This window comes from Xiphophorus maculatus, chromosome 4, assembly GCF_002775205.1.
Source record: "Xiphophorus maculatus strain JP 163 A chromosome 4, X_maculatus-5.0-male, whole genome shotgun sequence".
Taxonomy (NCBI): Eukaryota; Metazoa; Chordata; class Actinopteri; order Cyprinodontiformes; family Poeciliidae; genus Xiphophorus; species Xiphophorus maculatus.
Window position 1 is genome coordinate 1,144,766 of NC_036446.1, and position 23,624 is coordinate 1,168,389.

General features: G+C 41.7%; 1 protein-coding gene across 4 annotated transcripts in view; it reads right to left on the bottom strand.

Moving 5' to 3' along the window:
- LOC102223573 (multiple epidermal growth factor-like domains protein 11) overlaps window positions 1-23,624 on the bottom strand; it is a 94,539-nt gene that overhangs the window by 69,123 nt on the left and 1,792 nt on the right. For all 4 annotated transcript variants that reach the window (XM_023332160.1, XM_023332161.1, XM_023332162.1 and 1 more), the window contains exons 2-4: window positions 3,259-3,383; window positions 1,714-1,815; window positions 343-443 (exon numbers count right to left, since the gene is read on the bottom strand). In XM_023332160.1, coding sequence (XP_023187928.1) covers window positions 343-443; window positions 1,714-1,815; window positions 3,259-3,365 — 310 coding nt within the window. In that variant the 5' untranslated portion in view covers window positions 3,366-3,383. The remainder of the gene's footprint in view (window positions 1-342; window positions 444-1,713; window positions 1,816-3,258; window positions 3,384-23,624) is intronic.

Here is a 23,624-nt window from a genome sequence, read left to right on the forward strand (position 1 = left end):
TTATTTTACTTATAACATCTGGAATTACTGACTAAAACTAATCCTCTATTTTCTTATAAGTCAGTTTTGTCTTATTTAAAGTGTTCTGAGATATTTACAGCAGAAACCTTTTCTTTTTTGTGTTTTTGCAGTGAAACGTCAATAAGTTAGAATATTCAAACTGGTCTGCAGTGAGAACTGGGTGCTATATACTGACAGGAAGTGTCTGGGATTTTCACATTAAAAGTTTCTTTGCAGTGATGTAAACACAGCAGCACATTGAGGATGGAGCATTGTGTTTATCTGAGAGCAGATCTGTCAGAATCGTCTCTGATCCTAATTCTGATATTAATGCCGACTTACGGACGCAGAGTTCTCCGGTCTCGTAGAACCCGGGGCAGCACTGCGAGCGTCTGCGGTACATCGTCCTCACGCCTCTCCTGTAGGCCGTCTTATAGCTGATCCTGCACACACACATACACACACACACACACACACACACACACACACCCACGCACACACACACACACACACACACACACACACACACACACACACACACACACCCATCTGAGCTCCAAAATGATGTAAATCAAACCTCCAGCATTTCATTCATAAATGTCTCAGTATAAAACTAAATATTTAGTTTACAAGCCAAATATTTAGCTCCAAGCTAAACTTTTAGCTTGGAGCTAAATATTTGGGTAATATGTACATTGGACTACCAAAATAAAAGCTCCTTATGAACTCCTGCTATCGAATCGCTTCACATCATCTCTTCATCATCGTTTTTTTCTTCTCATCTTGAACATTTCAGCTGAAATCAAACGACGAGACGTTTTAAAGGAGATACAGACGTTTTCCAACGGATCCACAGCAGCAGTGATGCTTCAGCGTTGGAGGATTCAGTCTCACCAGCAGGAGTTTATGAAGACGTTCTCAAGACCCAGCTTTTATTTTGGTAGTCTACTTCCTTGTTGGCAAGTGAATTTGCTAAATATTTAGCTTTTAGAAGGTTGTGGGTTTGGATCCCGGCCTGGAGTCTTTCTGCATGGAGTCAGCATGTTCTCCCAGTGCATGCTGGGATCTCTCTGGGACTGTTGGGTTAACTGGTCTCATGTGGCTGGTTGGGTCTGTGTGTGTGAGATGAAGTATGAAAATGATCTCAGAAATATTCTCAGCTTTCTGGAGATAAACTCATATTTTCTGGGTTGTCAGAAGAGACTAAACATCCAATTTAAAACGGATTCGTTGAAACAAACCGTCAGCAGAGCTGGAGAATCGTTGGTGACAGGAAAGTCTGGGATGGAAACTGAAAAGCATCGTGTGTTAAATCAGTCCTCGCTCTCCTCACGTTGTGAAACACTTTTCTTATTATTTCTATTTTTACTCTGCTTCAGTGTTTAAACCTTGGGATCCTGCTTGATCACAAACATTCTGTGAAAATGTCTCCAATCAGAAGAAAGAGTCCTTTCAACTGAAACTCTCTTAATGTCCATGATGAGGCCTGAAGTGCTGCACTTGAGGTCGGATGAACTCTGCTTGTTTTTCTGCTCGTTAACCAGCAAATAGAAACGTGAAATTAAAAACCCCACACTGACAGAAAACCTGGATGAAATGTAAACGCCTTCATCAGAACGCCAACATCAGCTGTTCGGAATGGGATTCAGAGTGTTGGGAACACTGGGAGTGTTGGGAACACTGGGAGTGTTGGGAACGTCCTGGTGTTCCTACCTGTGTTTGGTGCATTTGAACCAGTTGAGGATGTCGGTGCAGCGGGTGTAGTAAACCTGGTCGAAGGGATGGGCGTAGGATTCCTGCACGGTGACGGCGTAGCTGCAGAAGAAGAATAGAATAGAATAGAATAGAATAGAATAGAATAGAATTCAACTTTATTGTCATTGCACTGTCACAAGTACAAGCAACGAGATGTAGTTTGCATCTATCCAGAAGTGCTCTACGAGATATAATATTTATTTACAGATGTACAAGACTATGTATGTATGGACTATAAGGGGTTATAGCAAGAGATATAGATATTGTGTATAAATATAAATATGGGAGCTATATGCACAGATTATACTGATTATATAAGAATGTTAGGGAATGGATTATAGATAAATAATGGCAGATAAAATTTACAGGTTGTATGTGTGTGTGAAGAAAACAGTCCGTGATGTGTGTGTGTGAGGATAGTCCATGTGTTATTGTTGTATGAGAGGATAGGGGAGTACAGTCCTTATAGTTTATGTTTTATGTCAGGAGGCGTTCAAAAGCGTGACAGTTGTGGGAAAGAAGAACCACAATCACGTTAGAGCAGGGGTGTCCAAAGTGCGGCACAGGGGCCGTTTGTGGCCCTGTGAGCAGTTTGAAGTGGCCCTGGATGCAGATCAGAAAAGGTTTAAACGGCACAGGTGCAGGTGGAGAATTTTTCTGTTTCTCTTTGTATGAAACTTTCAATTACAAATTTATATCTAGTATTAACTTTTAGGAACAAAACCAGTGTTTTACTTCTAATAGGCATGGACTAGATAGTTTTTCAAATTTTTATTCCTTCTTTATGCCACAATAATTCTGTAATTTGGTAAAAGCGAAGCGTCTGACTGGAATTAAGCTGCAGGCCAAAAATCTCCAGTGACTTGTTACTGAAAAACAGACTCAGTCACACCAAGTATTTAAATCCAGCTAAAGGTTTTCAAAGATGATTCTTAATGTTGTTTCTGGGAATAAACTAAACATAATATCTTGACTGACAAGTTATGAAACTGCACAACCTTTTCTGAACTTTTTAAATGAAAATACAAACTAATTTGTTGCTTAGCAGGTAAAAAGAAAAGAATTCACAATAAAATTATTTTAGCAAAACGTTTGGACATCTGTGTTCGAGGTTTCCGTCTGAAAACGTCCAGCATTCCCTGGAAGGTCTTAATGAAACTGAGGCTTCAGAAGGAAACGGTTTAAATTCCCTTTAAACGGATAAGCAGGAAGAGAAACGTGAAGAGAAAACTGGGATCATGTTTGCAGCTAATATCCATTTGCAAAATTCCCATTGATCACAGCAGCTCATCAGAACTGGCTCTGGGATTATTTTTTTTCCCAGAAGTCCGAGCTCGCTGCCACCGTTTTGAATTTACAGCCTCCATCTGCCCCCCTTCGCCCGCGCCGTAAACCTTTTCCCTTCTGCATCCGGCTGTTGGCAGAACTCCCCGGCTCTGATTTGTGGCAGGGAGTCCATTAGAGCTCTGGGGCGGTTCCGACTGGCGCTAAATCAGAACCGACCTCTCCCAGTGGCTGCACACGTTGGGGTCGTCGGGGTTGAGGGTTCGAACCCCGGAGACGAAGCCGAGGCACAGCAGAGTGAGGCGCGGAGAAAAGCCGACCTCCATCGTCCTCCTCCCTCCGTCCTGCAGGGGTCAGCGCAGACAGGAAGTTAATTTACCGTACACCATGCATTATTAATACAATAATAAATAAAGTTTAATAAAGACAGAAGCAGAGCGTGAGTTTCTTCAACTTCCTTCAAAACATCCCAGATGAAACAAAATGGCCTCCAGAACCTTCAGCCTAGGAAATGATTGTCCTGATGGCATCAAAGCTCCTCCCACTTCAAAGATCTTAGAAACTCAGAGTTTTAAATGTTGGAAAACTTGGCTGTCAATCAGCTTCAGGCTTTAGATCATATTTCATCTCCAGAGTCGAGTTGTTTACATTTCTGTCTCTCTTTCTGATGTAAAAAATGAAGAAAGTCGGAAAAGAATCGACTCCATTGCAATTATTGTCTAATCTGCTTCTGATTGGCTGATCAGGACCTCCCGACGGCTCCTTCTCCAGAAGCTGCAAAGACATAAAGTAAAACGGCACCAGAACCAGGTAGAAACAATCCCAACTGAGTCCAAACTGCCTAATTCTCTAAATAGAAAAATTTTAACCCTTCAGATTTAAGGAGAGCAGGAAGTTTATTTTGTCTCCTGGTGCTGAGTAGATATTCTTATGTTCTGTTTGAATCACATTTTCCAATCTGTTTAGTTTTTTCTATTTTCTATTATGATTTCTGAATTATTAAGTTAGTAAATTTTTTCAAATTGTCTCTTTAAGAAGCTCCTGCTCTTCCTGAAGCTCCGCCTCCAGGAAGTCGTCCCAACATGGCTCCTCTATTAACCCTTTAATGATCTTACCAACGTAGCTCCTATAATGAGCTCAGCAGCTGTTTGCTAATTGCTGCTGGCTAGTCTGAAGGAGCTGAGTGGGGGAGGAGCTGCGCCTGGAAGGCGGGGCTAGATCCACCCAGGCGTTTTAACAGCTGACTGGTCGCCATGGAGATGAAATGACTTCTCAAACATGAAAGAATCAAAGTAACACTCCAGGTTTGTTATTAATGAATAAAATTATAACATGATGGAAAGATTAAAAATAGTCAATTTCACACAATACTGCCCCTTTAAATCATTTTCTGTTGTTGGCTCCTAAACCTTTCCTCTCAGAGTAATGCTACGTCCAGAAACTAGAAAAACATTTTATTTATTTATTGATTAAAAATGACTCGCATACATTAGACAGATTTTACAGGTAAAGTTTTGCTTTTCAGGCTGATTTTGTTTTTTTAAATCGACCAAAAGAAAAATTCTTCTGCTTACAGCTAAACTGGAAAGGACAAAAAGAAAAATATCCTCGCTGTATTGAAAGCAACATGAATGTTAAAATGTAATTCCAGCAATTTTATGAAAGCGGAGCAGAATAAACTGTTGACGGTGTGAAATTACAGGCTGCAGATCCATCCTCCAGAACGGAACCGAGCAGAAACTTTATGGAAAACATAAAAACAGAGCCGCTCATCAGAACCGTCAGAACCGCCTGGCAGTGATTTCCCCTCATGCCGGGCGGATCAGAACCTTGACGGGGAACCGGGGCGATTCAGGAGAATCGCCATGCAGGTGTGGCTTCCTCCAGGCCGGAGAGGAAACATCAAGCAGCGCGGTGACAGGAAGCTGCGCTGGCCTGCAGACCGTGACATGTTCATGCTCCCATCATTAACCTGAGCGCTGCCGCGAGGCAAACACTGACGCTGTCTGTTCCCCGACAGGTGAGGCGCAGGTGGAGCGGCAGCCAATGAGCTGCTGCATGACGAAACTACAGGCATGATGATAATAACAACCCAAAGTCTTTACTTAATGATACAAAGACGGCGTCTGAAATCTAGAAAGGCGGAAATTTAAAGAGATTTTTAGTTGAAATTTGATGCCGGCAGCAAGTTTTTGAAAAAGTTGGGACAGCGACATGTTTACCACCGCGTTGCATCAGCTGGAGGTGAAGCGGGGAGCCGCTGCTGTCCTGTTAACAGAAAAGGTTTCCGGAAAAACAGCAAACGTTTGGAATCACGGAGTAAATAATGCAGCAGTTTACAAATCATTAAAACAAACGCATGTGGAAGACTGGACTTTATTTGCAAAATGAACATTAAGACGATGCATTATTAATGAGGACGGCTGCTGGCCGTTAATGTTCTCTTTACTGCATTTTGAACATTCAGAGAACATTCCTGCAGGATTTCAGTTTATTTCTCCTAAAGATTCCGTTAGAAAACAAACAGAACCGGATCTGGAACGTTCTGCCTGAGCTAAATGGAACGTGACCAATCTGCTCCAGATTCCCGCATTTGATGTTTTTTATGATATTAAAACAGTCAGAAATATTAATAATCAGTAATTCAGAGCTGATTCCTGCAGATTAAATGTTTTTTACGGATTCTGCAGATTTTAAAACTTTTATCAGCAGCGTCTTCATCACCCAAGGACAGTAAAACTGCAGAGGACTCTTCCTGTAATTAATTCCCGGCAGCTCCCACAGGTAGGAGCGTCCACCTCCAGATTCAGCAGAGATTATTGAGGATGATTAAACTCTCAGTCAGCAGCAGACACTTGTGTTTTTACCTGAGCTCGGCCATTTTTTATCTCCACCAACAGGGAGATGTTTAAAAAGCGAACTACAGATTCTCATCCAGCACAGATCAGCTGCAGGATGACGAACCCGGAGCAGGAAGTCATCAGTTCAACAACCAGCAGGGAGCAGATTAAATACATATTTACAGTTTCTCTCATGTTGTAAGTTTTTCTTTAGCTTTTGGAGGCTGAATGACAGAAATATATGGACCCAGAAACCCGTCCTGCTGCGGAGACGGACGCTGCCGGGCGCCTGAACCTCCAGGAGTTTAACTGCTGACTTCAGGCCCGGCGGCAGGGGCGGGTATTGGGAGGCATTGGGAGGTATTGGGGGGCATTGGAGGGCATTGGGAGGTATTGGGGGGCATTGGGGGGCATTGGGGGGTATTGGGGGGCATTGGGGGGCATTGGGAGGCATTGGGGGCATTGGGGGATATTGGGGGGCATTGGGGGGCATTGGGAGGCATTGGGGGCATTGGGAGGTATTGGGGGGCATTGGGGGGCATTGGGGGGTATTGGGGGGCATTGGGGGATATTGGGGGGCATTGGGGGGCATTGGAAGGCATTGGGGGCATTGGGAGGTATTGGGGGGCATTGGGGGCATTGGGAGGTATTGGGGGGCATTGGAGGGCATTGGGAGGTATTGGGGGGCATTGGGGGCATTGGGAGGTATTGGGGGGCATTGGAGGGCATTGGGAGGTATTGGGAGGCATTGGGGGCATTGGGAGGTATTGGGGGGCATTGGGGGGCATTGGGGGATATTGGGGGGCATTGCCCGCCCACAGAGTCAGCCATCCCCCCCTGGACTGGAAGCTGTTTGTTGTTTTTACCTTAAAATGGCCAACTCTCTGTTATTCCTATACAGTAGGGTAGGGGTGGGCATCTCCAGACCTGGAGGGCCTAAAAGTCTCCTGCAACCTTTAGATGTGTCTCTATTCAACACACCTGAGTCAAATAATGAGGCCATTAGCAGAACCTGGAGAACCTGACTGCACTGAGGAGGCGAGTTAGCTGTTGGATTCAAGCGTGTTGGACCAGGGAGACGTCTAAGAGTTGCAGGACACCGGACCTCCAGGACCAGGATCGCTCACTCCTGCAGTAGGGGCTTCCGCACCTCCCATGTCTGTGTCCTCTGTCACTAATCTGTTGTAACCTGTTTTTCCGAGCCGCCTTTAAATGCAACATGAGCACTACGACGCTCCCGCTGAGTTTACACCTGTGCAGCAGTGCAGAGCTACTCAGGTGTGTTAGAATCATGGCAGCAAACCAGCAAAACGCAAAGAACTTTGCAGTTTTCCCCCCAAATTAACCGACTGAGTTGAGTAAAGATGTTCAATCAGCTAATGTTAGCTAAACAATGACCAGCTAATGTTAGCTAAAAGATGACCAGCTAATGTTAGCTAAAAGATGACTAGCTAGTAACAATACAGCATCTTAAGCTTGTTAACTAGTAGCCTGTACATGGCCGTGCCATGGTGGCGTAGCGGTTAGCGCGACCCGTATTTGGAGGCCTTCAGTCCTCGACGCGGCCGTCGCGGGTTCGACTCCCGGACCCGACGACATTTGCCGCATGTCTTCCCCCCTCTCCTTCCCTGTTTCCTGTCAGCCTGCTGTCATATAAGGGGCACTAGAGCCACAAAAGACCCTGGAGGGGTAAAAAATCCCAAAAAAAACTAGTAGCCTGTAGACCACTGATGTTGTCTACATTCTGACCCGGTTCTGTTTTCCAGCAGCCAGACTCTCTGCTGGTCTGGAGTTTTGTTGCTGCCAACGCGGCTCTGATCTCATTTATTACAGTCTGCTGTTTATTACAGTAAATGGAGAAATAAAAACTCGTTTCTGCTGCTGCTTTTCATAAGCAGCAACACAGAGCGACAGGAAGTCAATAAAAACCAGATTATTGTCGGTCAAACCGGATCCCTGCTGGAGGTCTGGGCCCAGATAGGCGTCCACTTAGCGCCTGCGGGACCTGGGACACGATTCAACATATTTAGAGTAAACTCACATCATTTACTAGATTTTTCTTCAAAACACTCTTCTTTCAGATTTTGACTCTTAAATTGTCTTTAAATTTGACTTTTTATGGTTAAAAGAATTTATCCGTGGAAAAATAAAATTAGAAAAAATTAAGTTTGAAAACGTAAATCAAAAAATGGAAATATAAAATCTGACAAAATAATTTGAAAAATAAAATCCTAAAAAGAATCATTTGAAACAAAATTGGAAAATTAAAAATCTTAAAAGATCATTTGAAAATATAAAATCAGAAAAAATGGCAAACTAACTTTAGATGAAAATACTCTCAAAACATATTTTTGATTGAGAAGTTTTTCAAAATTTCATTTTTGACAATAGTTTTGTAATAAATGTCTCTCTAGATATCAGCAGTGTGTAAAAACCAGAAGGTCCCGTTAGCTCTGAATGTAGCAAAGTCTGTTTTAGAAAGAGAAGAAGAAGAACCGGATCGTCTTCCTGTTTCTTCCTGGTCAGAAAACCTTCATAGAGGAAGAATCTGATGTAAACAGGTAAAGGCAAAAGTCAGCAGCACTTTAACTCACACTGAAAAAAATCAGCTTTATCACAGGAAATGGCCAGAGCGTCCCGCAGGCTGTAATGAAACAGCAGAGGTCACGACCTCCAGCGGCGCTTCAGGACAGAACCGGTCCCGGCTGGCGGTTCTGCGGCGGACCTTTAATATGCGACTCCATCGACCTGAACGCTCCCCAGCGAGCGACGCGGCGCGGCGCTGATGGAGAGCGACAGCGCGCTGACAGAGACCGCTCAATCTCATCGACGCTCCAGGGGCAGCTGCTGCACTGTGGTCCAGTCAAAGTAAAGGAGAGCAACTCCAAATCTCACTGCAGATACTAAAGAGGACATGGAGATTTTACTTTGGTTCTAATGGTTCTGGGTTTTTCATATTTTGCCTTATGTTTAATTAGTTTTTACAGTGTGTTTGCTAGTTTTTAGTAGTTACTAAATATTAAGTTTTTCTTAGTTGTAGTTTCAGTTTCTTTATACTTTGTATAAAAAACAGATTATAGGTAATTTCTGGAGACATGTCCTGACTATCAGCATCCAATCTGAGGCATGGTGCTGGCAGCATCATGCTGCGGGGCTGCAGGAGGAGCCGGTGCGCTTCTGGACACAGATGGAATCATGAGGAGAAATCATCGGAACCAAACTTCAGTCAGGAAGTTACAGCTCAGGTCCAAACGGGTCCGATGCCCCACACTGCAAAAACACTAAATATGACCAAGTATTTCTAGTTTTTAAGTGTAAATATGTGAGTCTATCTGAAATGAGACCAAATTAACCTAAAAGTAACAAAAAGTGGAGCTTTATTTAACTCAATAATTCCTTAATATTGATTTTAAAAAGTTTTAGTTCGACTGGAAGATTATTTAACTTCTAACGTGGAAAAAATTCTGTTATAAATGAAACAATCTGTTAGTGGAACTGAGACTTTTCATCAATTTTAAAGAATTACCGCCTTGAATTAAACTTCTATTTTCTGCTGAATTGCCTTTATTAAATTGAAATAAAATATTTGAACCAGAAACTAGATAATAAAAAAAACACCTGGATTAATTGGATGTTTTGCAGTGCAGAGCGGCTTCAGGAAAACAACCGACAGAACCGGACCAGAACTCCAGAACTGCTGTACAGTATGTAAACTTCTGACCATGAACACATTAATCAATCATTGACTTCATATCATTTATTCATCCATCCAGTAAAACGGTTCTGGACGGTCAGTTTCTGACTAATTAATTTAATATTTAACCAAAATAAAATAAAAACAACAAACTGAGAGAAAGCAGAACGTCCAACATGGCGTCCAGCTGACCGCAGACAGAATCAATAACTGATTAATCTGCAGATTATTTCACATTTTAACAGACAAAGTTTCTGGTTGTCTTTATTTATTTTAAAGACTTCTGCAGAAATATTTCTATTTTTTCCTCAGGAACTTTCTTCATACTCTCTGCTGCACCACAAACTGATTTCCATCAAAGATCTTCAGCAGATTTTCTGTTTTTCTGGGTCTTTTTTTGCCTCTACATGAATAATCTCAAACTCCACAACTTTCCTGGAAGGTTTGTTTTTCATTTTTCACCAGTTTCAAGCTGCAGATATAAACGAGAGCAGCAGCAGTCGCCTGTCGCCTGTCAGGAAACGAGTTTACAGACGAGTCCATCATCCTGCGGCGTGCCCAGGCAGAAACTCCGTTTCCCTCCTGAACGTCCTGCTCCTGTTCAGACACGCCCACCAAACTACCACTCCACTTCCTGTTGGAGAGAAATTTAACTTCCTGATTTATCTGCATCACTGGAAAGAAACGGATCGTCTTTAAATACGACCGAAACGTTTCTGATCCGAGGCTGAAACCAGGAAGTTAGTTAGTGAACGACGTCTTCCTGGCTAAACGCCCCAACGCTCCTCTTCTATCAGCCGCTCTTCAAAACAGGAAAGATCAGATCTCCATGGCAACAAGATGCTGGTTATATCAGCTCTACCATGACAACATGTTTGGAACGCTGAGCTCTGGTCAGATTAGTTTTATGATTGGGAGAACCAGTTCCACCAGTCCCACCAGTCCCACCAGTCCAACCAGTTCCACCAGTCCAATCAGTCCCACCAGTCCAACCAGTCCAACCAGTCCAGCCAGTCCAACCAGTTCAACCAGTCCCACCAGTCCCCCTCATGGCGTCTGAACGCGCTGACCTTTTTTCCTGCGCTGTGCCTTTAAGAGCTGCTGTCGGCCTGGCAGAGCACCAAGCTGTGAAATCACCCTAATCCGGCCGTTCAGTCTTCATCCAGCTGATCAATGGCCGCCTCTGGACGGAGGAGCTGAGGATGGAAGGATGCTATCGACGCCGTGGAGCGGCTCGATAAATGGATTCCTTCAGTCCCCTCTATCTTTAAGACACGCTGCCTTTATTGATCCGTGGCTCCTTGCATCTCACTGCAAATGGTTTTCAAATATTAGCTCTTATTAAACTTGCTAAGCAGGCCACACAACAGCCAAGAAATCTCCACAGGCCACATAAAGTCCGAAATGAAAACTTTCTCCGATCCGCTGCTGAACCTGTAATGAGCCGCGGGGCTTTAAGCAGAAACTCGGTCGACTCCTGCAGGAGGAAACATGAAGCCAGACGTCACAACCGGGATGCAGCAGAACCGGAAAAACCTCAAATAATCTTAGAAAACCAAAACAACAGAAGGAGGGAAAAATCCTGGTGGGAAACAGCAGATTTACAACAGATGATGCAACTGAAGGCTTATTTTACTCCTCTGGAGAATCTACAGAGAAGTGAATTAAAATCAATCAGAAAGAACAACGCTCTGCATCAGAACCTGGAACCGGGTCGGAACCGGGCAGGACGACATCAGGAAGCCGATACAGTTTGCAGGACCATTAGGCATCAGGCTTTATTACCCGACATGATGCAGGATTTACCCTCTGATTCATCCAGCTTTTGTTTTTGCTTTTAAATATTTAAAGTCAATAAACTAAATACTAGAAAGAAAATAAAGAAAATAATACAGAGAGCCGTTTTCAAATTGGACTCGGTTTAAACAAAGATAAAAACTTCACCATCTGCTCCACCTCCAGCTGCTGTGGTTCTGACCCAAACCAACCTGTTCCCCTCCTGGCCTGTGGGGGCGCTGCACCAAGAACCACTGAAGGAAACGACACAAAAACCTCTGAAGACGCTGAGAGCAACTTCCTTCTTCACCAGATGGAAACAAGATGGAGGTGTCAGATTTTAGAGCTGGAGGATTTCTCTTTAGTCTTTGGCTGAAGACCAGGAGCCATTTCTGCTGCTAGCGCTAGGCTAACACGTTAGCTTTCGTTGAATTTACCCAGAATGCCCTGCACTGTAGTCCACTTCCTGCTTTTAGAGTGGTCTCTGTTCACATTGGTTGGTTTGACTCAGAGCAGAGAGGAAGAGAACTACAGCAGCTGAAATGGAAGAAATGTTGAAGTTCTGGTTCTGATCGGAGTGAGTCTGCCGGACCCTCAGGAGGAAAACACCCTGAAAACCATCAGGTCCTCCGCTGACGGTTCGATTCAGCACCAACAACGAGGTTCAGACATTTCTGCTGCAGAAAACTGGATGAAAGGCAGGAAAAGGCAGCAGCAGACGGTGTTTAACTTCTGCCTCTGTTTGTGAAGCTTCATGTCAGGAAATGTTTTCTTTGCCTTTAATCGAATGTTCAGTTTCTACTCCGTCTCCAGACACAACAGTGCGGTCTTCCCTGGGGGAGGAAGCGGCCTGCGGTCATCCAGGCTAATGTACGGTGAAGGAAACAAAGCCTCCTCGGCCGGAGTCAGAGACAAAGCAGTGAAAGGCTGTTGAGGAGGAACACGCTCCAAAGGAGAGCGCTGAGGAAGCAGTTCTTCCCGGCTGAAAAGCTTCCATCTCCATGTAAACATGTTGCACAACAGCAGAACCAATCCCACAAATGGCTGCAGCACAGAGCCGCAGCCGGCTGAATGTTCTGCTGCAGGAAAACCTCCCCAGCAAACCGGCAGCTGCTGGAGAACTTTCCATCATTCATGCTCCAGTTGGAAAACATCTGCAAGGAGCAGCGGCTCTGATGCGTCCGTTTCCATGGAGACGAAACAAAGCTGCGTGGTTTTATTTCGCATGGCGACGCTCCAAACGCCTCATTCAGCCGGATGAAGACGAATCCCTGAGCCTCGACCTGCAGCCTGAAGGTTTCTGTTTTCATCCAACCTGGACGGGATTCTGTGATTCTGGTGTTCGGCTCAGTTTGATGTTTCTCTGCAGCTCTGACACATCTACACTCTAAAACAGAACCACAATCTGTTCCAATCATCCTAGTTTCCTTTCTTCCAGGAGCCTCTGCTCAGATTCTTCCTGCAAAAACATTTTGATCTCCAAAAGTACAAAACTTTCATCCCATCTGCTTTAATACTGAGCTGTAAAATATAGATTTATTCATTTTATTATGTATTTAATATGCAGAAGATTTTAGAATTTCACATGAGACACGCATCTTCAACCTTTTATCCGATTCACATGTGAAATTTGTGCCTCTAATACAGATTTGTAAATTTTTCTTCGTATTTAATATGCAAAAATCTTACATGTGAAATATAGATTTTATTTTGAAGGGAAGCCTTCCTGTGGGAAAATGTATCATATAATAAGTTATTAATGTTGAAATGGTAACATATGAAATGTGGGAATCCTTCAAATCACATGTGAAAAAGTGAATCTGTTGAAATGTGAAACTTTTTGTAGTACCATGTGAAACATGTAATTCATGTGGTTTATTTTATTAATATGCATAAATAAAATAAAATGAAAAAATGTCATGAAAATGATCTTTTAATAAAATGTGAAAGATGAAAAATGTTTTGTTTTCCAACATGTTGAATTTATTTTCAGTTTTAATGTGAAGGGTTATGGTTTCCTCATGCGAAATGTTTTTATGTTTTTCCTTTTTATTTTCATGTTGTGATATTTTTATGGGTGAAATCAGCAGAAACTCCAGGCTGTTGGGAAAATCTGCCTTTAAACATGAAACTCAATCAGAAACTGGATGTTTTAAATAAAAAGACTTTTATTTGAACCCAAACTGTTTATTTTACACGTTTTTATTGTTTTATTGCCTTTTTAACACTTTTAAAGTTGTTTGCATTTAACTTGTGCATCATTTTGTTCAGATCTACTGCTGGAAAAGTGATGAATATATTTAGTGATTTTTGTTGTTTGGTTTCTGTTTCCTGTTTCTCTAGAAAACAGGAAACGTAGAAACGTTCCCGCTGCTCTACGAACGCGTCCTTCAGAGAGGGAACGTTTCTCTGATCCGGACCTGATCATTATCAGAAAACTATAAAATATTTGTTCTGTTCTCTTCCTGCTGGAGGAAGAAGTTTGTGTTGCATTATGAATTCATGTCTCTGAGACCTTTAATATCCTCCATCTGGTCACACCTTCCTTTATTATCACCCAGACTCATCTGCTATTTTTATTCCTGCTTTCTGCTGTTTCCAACACTAAATGAGGTTTTCTGAGCCCAATCCGAACTTCAGGACCTGAATTAACACTCAAACGAACAAAACCTGACGTGCACTTTGTGCGCCGACACAATGTGCCGTGATTACCGCCTGTTCTCTGTAGGACTGAAGTAAAAAGGCGCCACGCTTTTGCAGCTTTCAGCGGCTTGTTTTATTAAATGTCAGGCGTTCGGACTCAGCAGGAGCGCTGCACAGAAATTAAGAAGACAAAGTGCAGCCTGCAGGAGGGAAGCAGCTCTGAAGGAGCTTCACAGGTTGGAGCGATTACTGGGATTGTTGGAGAAGTTTCTGATTATTTACGCTGCTCTTTGTTAAGTCCGACCTGCTGCCAGCACTCAGCACTAACTCCACTTCCTGCCACCGTTAGATCCTGATTAGAGCAACAACCCGCAGCAGCAGCTGACCCGCTTCTGCAGACCACCAGCCCGCCGGTTCGATGCCGCGCTGTAAAAACTCACGGCCTCTCGCAGAGTTAATTAATAAACAAACTGGAACGAGATCGATCAGCGAGTCTGACGACTGAACCAATGGATCAGAACCGGATCAGAACTGGAGCTGGACCAGTTTGAATATTTTTGCAGAAACAGATCAAGGAAACAGAACCAGATCAGAACTGGATCAGAACCGTCAGACAAAGCGGTCTTTCAGAAATCTGACTCTTCCTCATATTCTGACGTTTTTTTCCTGATTTATTTTGATTTTTTATTTGCATAATTATGATTTTTTTCTCATAATATTGTGACTCATATTTTCTAGATTTTTTCTTGAATTACAACTAAATTATCATATTGTCACATTTTTTGTATCGTGTGTCATAATTTTCCCTAACTATAATAAACTGAAGTTATTATCTTTGGACCTAAAGAAGAACAATCTAGAGTTATAGATCTAGATCAGCTTGAGTTCTTCCAGCTGGAAACTAGAGATCAGGATGACCTCTGACCTCAGAGCCACATAAAGCCGGTTCCACTGTGGATCTTCTAGCAGCTGCAGAACATTTCCAGGATCAGAGACTAAAGTCTCAGATCAGAGAAACTCATCCAGGCTTTAGTTTCTCTTTAGTGGCTTTGATTCCTGCAGCAGCATCTTCACAGGTATGATTGACAACCCAACGGTCCAGAACGCTGCTGCTGGAGTTCTGACTAGAACCAGGAGGATAGAGACACCATCCGGTTCTACACCACCCGGTTCTACACCATCCAGTTTTCAGAGAATAGACTTTAAACTTCAGCTGGTAGTTTATGAATCCCGGAACGGATTAAAGATCTGCTGCTGTTGGATCAACCTGCTGGTTCTGGTTCTGCATCCAGAACCAAACGTGGAGAAGCAGCATTCAGCTTCTATGCACCACGAATCTGGAACAAACTTCCAGAAAACCGAAAAACAGCCGAAACCCTGTCCAGACAAAAACAGAGCTGGTTAGAGTTGATTTTGAAAAATGAATCAACAATCTGATCAATGATTGATAATCATTAATCTGTGTAATGAAGAAACCTGACAACAGTTTGTGTTTCTATAACTTTGTTTTCATGACGTGAACTTTGAACTGTCTTGTTGCTGAACTATAAAAACAAACTGACTGATGAAATTACAAATTTATTCTCATATTGTGTCTTTTTCTACATTATAAAACTTCCTAACGACAGAAACTGAACCCGACCCGAACTGGAGCTGAACCGGATCAGAACCGGCGGATCTCCACAACAAAACGGCGCCACGGCTCACAAAGCTGACAACTGATGAAATCCGAGTCAACGCAGGTTCTGCTGCCTTTTATTTGTTATTATTATTCCGACCGGAACCGGCGCCCAGAGAGACGAGCGGGCCTGATGCAAGCCGCTCCGGCTGTGATGTCAGCGTGATTCACGACCGGCGCCTGTCAGAACCGACCGTCGCTCTGCATCGATCAGCCAAACTGCTGCTGATCAGGCGGGAATCCGACCCAATTTACTGCCGATTAGTGCAGAACGGGCCGGACCGGCACAGGTTCTGATTTAATGTTCCAGGTTTGATCTCAGCGAGTCTAAATTCAGACATCATGTTTTACAGAAAGGCTGCAGAAAAACAGCTTTAATGTTATTGGGATTATTATTAACAGTCTGCAATGTTTTCAATTCTAAAACATTTTCTGCTGACAAATGATTGAATAAATCAAGATGAGAGCTCAACAACAGATAGATTTATAGTTTTTAATCTGTCGCTGGTTCCTCCAGGGTTTCAGGAGCTGATCAGGCCTATCAATAAGCAATAAATCAATAAAACAAGCTCAACTATTTCCATTTGCATGACTTATTATTTTTCTCCTTCTACCAAAAACTGGACGATAAAGTCTTCAGTCTGGTGAAGGACAGTTTGTTTACAGATATTTCATAATTTAAAAAGTCTAAAAACAATATTATCGTTTATCGACCAGAGAAATCGGTGGCTGGTCTACCTCCGATCATTCATGGAGAAATGTGGACTGAGGACGTCGACATTAGCGTTAGCTGCTACCTGTTAGCACTGAGATGCTATTTTAGGCTAGCGTAGCTTTGCTGACAGGCTAACTGCTTTTAGCACAACCTGAACACAACAGTAGCCTTTCGCAGCGTCCAATCAGATCGTTCAGAAGCAGAAATTAAAACCCACTGAGCCGTCCGTCGCTGTTGTTAGCGGTTGTGCATCAAATTTGTGGACTTACCAGAAACACGCAAATACAAAGGTTCCGGCTCGGGACTTTTCTAAGTAAAGACAAAAAATGTGTAGTTAATTCAGTTTGTAATGAGTTAATATGTATGTCATCAATTAATCCAAATTAACGGGCTAAAGTCCCGGTCCTAATTATTATTATTATTATTATTATTATTACTGTTTTATTGCATGTTATGGAAACCCAACACTTCAGATTCAGATCTAACAAACAAATTACCAACAATAAATCAACTAATAAATCAACCTTCTCACTACGGAGGAACAAAAACTAAAGAAAATAAAACTTCAAGTAAATTTTTCAGAGTTCTCATCTGTGATGGTGATCTACTGCAGACCTTTATTTTGGAAAACTGCAGCTTCCATGTTTTTCCCTTCAGCCTCTGATCCAACTAATCAGCTGATGATTAAACAGAAAAATCCTCATTTGGCTGTAAAAACACTCAGAGAGGGTTTTCAGGTGTTGATTCTGCGTGTCTTCTTCTAATCTGCAGATATCGATGAGTTCTTTAATCAGAGGCTCCTCTGCGCTCATCGACCGCCGGTTAGCCCAGTGAAACCGGGAGGCTGCGCGTCGGCAGCGCGGCTCCCCCGGGTCGACCCGGCGCACGCAGGAACACATATCAGCACTATTTGTAAAAAGTCACACACACAGCGCTGCGCCTGTCATTTAGATCAACCGGCTAATTATTGATCTGAAGGAGACCCTGCAGATGTGGAGGTATGTGGGAATCCGGAGGCGCACTGCCGGGTCAGAACCCGCTTTCTGCATCATGATGCTCAAATCTGCAAATCCTGGTTCTGTCAGAGACGCTGCAGGAAGCGACAGTCATTCAGCCGCTGCTCCAGAAACAGATAAATCCTACAATTATTAACAGGAGAAACTGTCTCTTTCTTACTTTTTTAAATTTAAAAGGATAAAAGTTTCAGTGAGTTACAGGGGCAGATTTATGTAAAATTAACTTTTTTTATCTTTCCATCAAATTATGAAGTTTTTTCCTGGAGTGTTGCTTTGCTTTGATTCTTTCATGTTTGAGAAATCTTTTAATCTCCATGGCAACCGAGGCCCAATTTCAAGGTGCTAAATTACAAAGTCAAATTTATTTTAAGTCATATTTGACATAAATAGCATTTTAAATGTAACATAGTTCCTGCATTATGCTATAAAATGGCACCATGTGCCTGAAAAAAATAAGATACTGTCCCTTTAAGTAAGAAGAAACCAACAGAATGGAAAAAATGAGACGAAATGTTTTGAACATTTAAGTGACTGTAGAGCAAAAAGAAACTTTTCCTTCATTTGCTCCAAACACTGAGCAGCTGCTCATCCAAGATGGCAGCAACACAATTACCAAACATTAGAAACCGTTAGCGCACAGTTAGCCTTAAAGTTCATTTGGAGTTTTGCATCTCCACGGCCAAAACGGCGGCAGATTAGAGGTTCAGAGAAACGTTTAGTCAGAACCGATCCGGTCCGGTCCGGCCGACAGAATCTCCTGTGAATCCGGTGAGAAGACTGGATTCCTCCCCACACAGGGAATCAGCCTCAGGAGGAATAAATCCCACCGACCGAAAAGAGTCAACATGAATATGGGCGGCTCTCATTCCTGCTGCCTCTCTGGAGGTTTCAGATTTTAAACCCAACAAGTTTCAGGTTCGCAAACATTTAGCTCCTGAAAAACTCAGAGAATTTTTCTACTAAAAGCTAAAAGTCAAAGAACATCTGATTGGGAAGCTGTTTGTAAAATTACACACAAAATGTAAATGTCAGTTTCAAACTAAATCTTCATTTAGCAAGCTAATTATTTAGGTTATAAACTTAATATTTGCATCAAATATTTAGTTAGCATCATGTTTATAAACTAACCATTTAGCTTTAAGCTAAATATTCATCTCTGAGCTAGAGCTAAATATTTAGTTGATTAAGTTAGCTCAGAGCTAAATATTTAGTTGATTAAGTTAGCTCAGAGCTAAATATTTAGTTCATTTAGTTAGCTCAGAGCTAAATATTTAGTTGATTTAGTTAGCTCAGAGCTAAATATTTAGTTGATTTAGTTAGCTCAGAGCTAAATATTTAGTTGATTTAGTTAGCTCAGAGCTAAATATTTAGTTGATTAAGTTAGCTCAGAGCTAAATATGTAGCCCAGAGACAATATCTGTCTCTGACGTAGCTAAATATTCCAAGCTAGCAAAATGAGCTAAATATTTAGTGGATAAACTAAATATTTGGTTAGAAACTGAAACATTTATAAATGAATAAATAACATGGTGAAAATACAACATTAAAAAATTAAACCCTATATTTTTGTTCTCTAATTTATTAGACGCTAAATAACCAAAATTATTGTTGATTTTCAACAGTAACTTTACAAACAGCAGCATTTCATAATTTGGACTTTCTCTTAAATATAAGACTTGCTTTTGATGAAAGTCCTGGACTTCATCATCATCATCATCATCATCATCATCATCATCATCATCAACTTCTTCATCATCTTCATCTCCAGACGGAGGGATGTTCCTCCATATTGTTCCAGAACATGAAGGAGTAAAAACTTCCTGGGTTTTGTGCAGCTTTAGATTTGAGCCGGTTGCTAACAGGATGAGGAGATTAGCTTCAAGCTGCAGCCTGAAGAAATGACAGATTTCCTGCTGGAAACTGTTTCACTGTTTGTCCTTGGACTCTGAAAAGCTGCAGAACAAAAAGAGTCGAAGTCTGCAGAGACTTTCCTAAGCCCCGCCCCTCCAGCTCACCTGAACCATCATGGCCGACAATCAAAGCAGTTCAAGACTCCACTGAACGGCCAGAACATCCAGAACATCCAGAGTCCGACGCCATTACAGGACCCAGAAAAACAAAGGAGGCTCCATTTACACCAAAACACAGAAATTCTTCATTTCTAAAGTCCAAAAATTCAGAGAAAAAAACTTTATAAAAAAAAAAGACAAACCAGGTCATTCCTGAGTTTAAAAAAGCAAAACTTTTATAGAATATTTTTTAGATTAATATCAGAAAATTTCTAGAAAAACTTGGAGATGTTCTGGATTCATAAAGTCAAAAATGTGCAAAAAAATCTCAAAATTTGAAAATTTCTAAAAGCTAAAAAATAGCAATTCTTGAGTTTTAGAAGTCAAAGATTTGGTTGAAATTTATTTTTAGATTTGCTAAAAATAAAAAAATAAAAAGTTTCTCAAAAATTTCTGAGATGAATCTGAAAAATTTTAGTTTTCTCTCATAAATGTAATAATTACTGAATAGTGAATAAAAGTGAGAAAAACGTGCATAGATTTTTAAGTAGCATCAGAGGGAAATTATTAATTATTCACATGAAAGAAGTGGAAACATGAAAAAGTGATTAAAGGGAAACAAACAAAGTAAAAAAACAAAGATTCTTATGTTTGTTTACTCGGATTAGAAACTATTTTCTGCAAATATTGAGCAAAATGCATTTCCAGTTTTCTTCACTGAATGTAAAATTTGTCAAAAAGATTTTAGTATTTATAAAAATGACCAACATGTGAACCCCAGACTGACGGCGTAAATATTTCCTCCCCTTTGGCTCCTAATTCTCGTCCCACTTTGTTTGTGGAGCGCCAGCTGGTTGCTAGGCGACCAGAAGGCACCGTCACGCGGCGTTCCTCTGGACGCCGTTTAATCCACAGAGACGTTTGAAACCATCAGATAACCTGGGAGCTCAATCCGCCCAAAAGTCACTCAGACGGCAGCAGGAGCTGAACGGAGCGCCGGGTCCGGCAGAACCTGAGCGCCGGGTCCGGCAGAACCTGAGCCACGGCGGCCATCTTTGATCAAACAGGAGGAAATGATTCTGCAGATTTTCATCTTAAACTCTCACTGTGGAGGTTTTTATTCAGCACAATGTTCTTTAATATTGGTGGAGCTTTTTTAGGTTTGGTAACTTGTTTGAGTCTTTCCTGCTCTGACCTTTGACCTGGTCAAAGGTTTCTACTGGTCCGACTTTAAATCAGTTCACCTGTTTATGATCATAACAAACATCATAACTATAAATTAAAACGAAATAAACTTCATTTTATAAACATTTCTATGTAATTTAGAGGAAAATCATAGAAGTTATCAGATCAAAATCATTACAAATCTTCAAATCTGCGTTTTACACACACACACACACACACACCCACACACCCACACACACACACACACACACACACACACACCCCGACACACAGCTGTGTGTGCTTCGCCTGCTGCACGCTCACAGACTCTGAGTTATTAACGATGGTGGAAAAACTTCATGAACTGATGCTGGCAGAGGAACCAGGAATCATGAACTGGACTGTGAGCTGCGAACCGAACTCATTAATCAGAACCAGGCGACTCGTTTCCTCCTGAGGCGCAAATATCAGATAAAACCTGCAAGAAAACCCAGGAAGGAGCCTGACAAATTCAGACGCTCCATCAGGATCAGAATCGCACTGAAATATCAGATAAATATCGGTAATCCGCAGTTGGTTAATCTTGGTGGTTTAACCCTTGCAGACTGAATGTGTCGGCGACGATGGAACCGAATTTGCAGTAATTGGGCGACACTTTGCTGTCTGAAAAATCCCAAAGGTTTCTGAAAGCTTTCCAGCCGATCTCGGGTTATTACGGTAATTTAACTCGCGCCGCAGCAGGAAGTGAAATTAATCTGGAAAGTTGTGGCTGTTTTGGATAAATGGGCAAATATATATTTACTCACAGGACATTTAAATAACTAAAATAATTAAAATATCCAGGTGGAGATTTGAAACTCAGAGGGTAAAATATTGAGTCAACGGTTTAAATATCAGATTTTGGTGGTTTAAAAATGATTTAAATATCGGATTTAGAGACAAGAACAGGATCGGAGGGAATTCCCAAATCTTTTCCTCCTTTATAACAACCCTGACCCGACCCCTCCTCCGCCTGTTTCTGTCCCTCATGGCCTGCAGGGATAAACTCAGGAGGTTTTAAAACGGTGCACTCTCTCTCGCCCCTCCCAGCAGAAGCACTTAAATCTCTTTCATGTTGCTTTTCTTCTCTCTCTCTTCTTTGTCGCAGCCTGAATGCGACGGCGGGAGCCGCCGGCTGCTGGCCTTAATGCTCCTCCACCGAATCTCACAGCCGCTGCTTTGTTGCTGTTCGTCCTGAGAAAACGCCGTCCTGACTGAAGTCGCTCCATAATTCATCAAACACAAACCACTTCTGGATTCACTTCATTTCCTGCATCTTAATCAGCTGCGGTCAAAAGGAGACAAACACGTTTAATGAAGTTCAACAGAAAACTTTGGTTCGATATTCGGCTCATTAATAATCACGTTTCTCTTCCAGGTTTGGTTTCGTTCAGGTTTTCTCCTGCTTCTCTTCCGTGTGTCAATTTGCTTTTATTTGTTTTATTCAGTTGATTTTTTTTTGGGATGTTTCCATCTATATTTTTTCTGGATTCTTCCTAAATTTTTCAATGTCCTTCCTGCTTTATACGGAGGACTGAGCCTGCCAAAATTATCAATAAGTGTAGAAATAAATGGCTTAAGAAAGTAATTCTTGAGAACAATATTGCATCCAAAAAATAAGAACTTTCCAACTTATTTTATTATTCGGCGTGACTAATGCATATTAATATAACTGATATATCACATTTATTTTTCATTTTTTCCCAGTCTTAGTGTTTTGTAAATTAGTTTCCTTTTATCTCTTCATATTCTGTATTTAATATATATTTTTTGATTTAACATTATTTGGGAAAAATAAGAAAAAAATAAATGAGAAATAAAAAAGGAACTATAATGAAAAATTAGATATTAGTGATAAAGTTAAATACCACTGAAAATGATAAAAATAAGCATTTTTTTCAGATGAGTCATTTACTTTAACAAGCCATTTACTTATTTTCCACCTGCTTCTTATGGAAGACTGATCCTGCCAAAACTGGCGATAAATGAAGAAACAAATGAAGTAAATAACGTGATAAATATTGTGTCTAAAAAATTATTGCCAGTTTTGGCAGGGTCAGTCCTCCATAGATTTCCATCAGACCAGTATTTTCTCTCTAAAAACAAAATGGCAGCAGGATTTTGGTTTAGATGCTGCTGGGTCGCAGGTGAGTCCGGTTTGTTCTGGTTCTGGTTGTTTTCATGTGTCGGTTTGTTGGTTGGGTAAACGATCCCTGATTGATCAGCCGATCACACGTATTGATCCGGAGGATTCCCAGTTTGGAAAGGTCCAGCAGACCGGAACCATGGGCTCCCAGTGCGGCTCTCAGACTGCCACCCAGAACCAACCGGGCCGCGGTTCTGAAGATCGGAGATGAAAGTGAGCTGCTAACGAGGGCGGCGGCTCCCGGATCATTACAGGTGAGCTTCTGGAAAACATCAGAGAACGCCTCGGCTTCCTTTAATCGATCGTTTCTTCTTCTTCTTCACTTCAAACGTGAAGCAGACGCTTTCTCCTTCCTGCCTAAACGTTGCATATCTGGCTGCGACGTTTCTCCAGTCAGGCAGAGTCTGCAGCTCAAACCAGATCAGAGGAACCGCACCGATCAGCACTCTACCTGCCGGTTCTGATTCTGACTCCATCCGATTCATTTTCAGCTACAAAACAATAAATACGCAGCAGAACATGACGGAATAAACAGATTGTGGCACAAATATAAGCAAGTGTTCGTATTTTATCTCAGTTTTACAGCTGGAGAAAAAACAGCATCAGCAGAAAAACAGCAAGGCTGAAACGTTTGTTCCGTTCCTTAAATGCCTAGAGGTGCAAATTAGCATCAAAGCTGAACTTACACCGAAGGTGGGTGCAGTGTTTAAATTTATAATCTCTAATTTATAGGCCTGTCACAATAAGCAATAAATTAATTAATCCCACAATAAATGTAAAAAAACATCTCAATAATTTCCATTTCATAATTTATCGTTTTTCTCTCAAAATCTTCAGTTTGGTGTTTTGGTCTCTACTTTGTTTA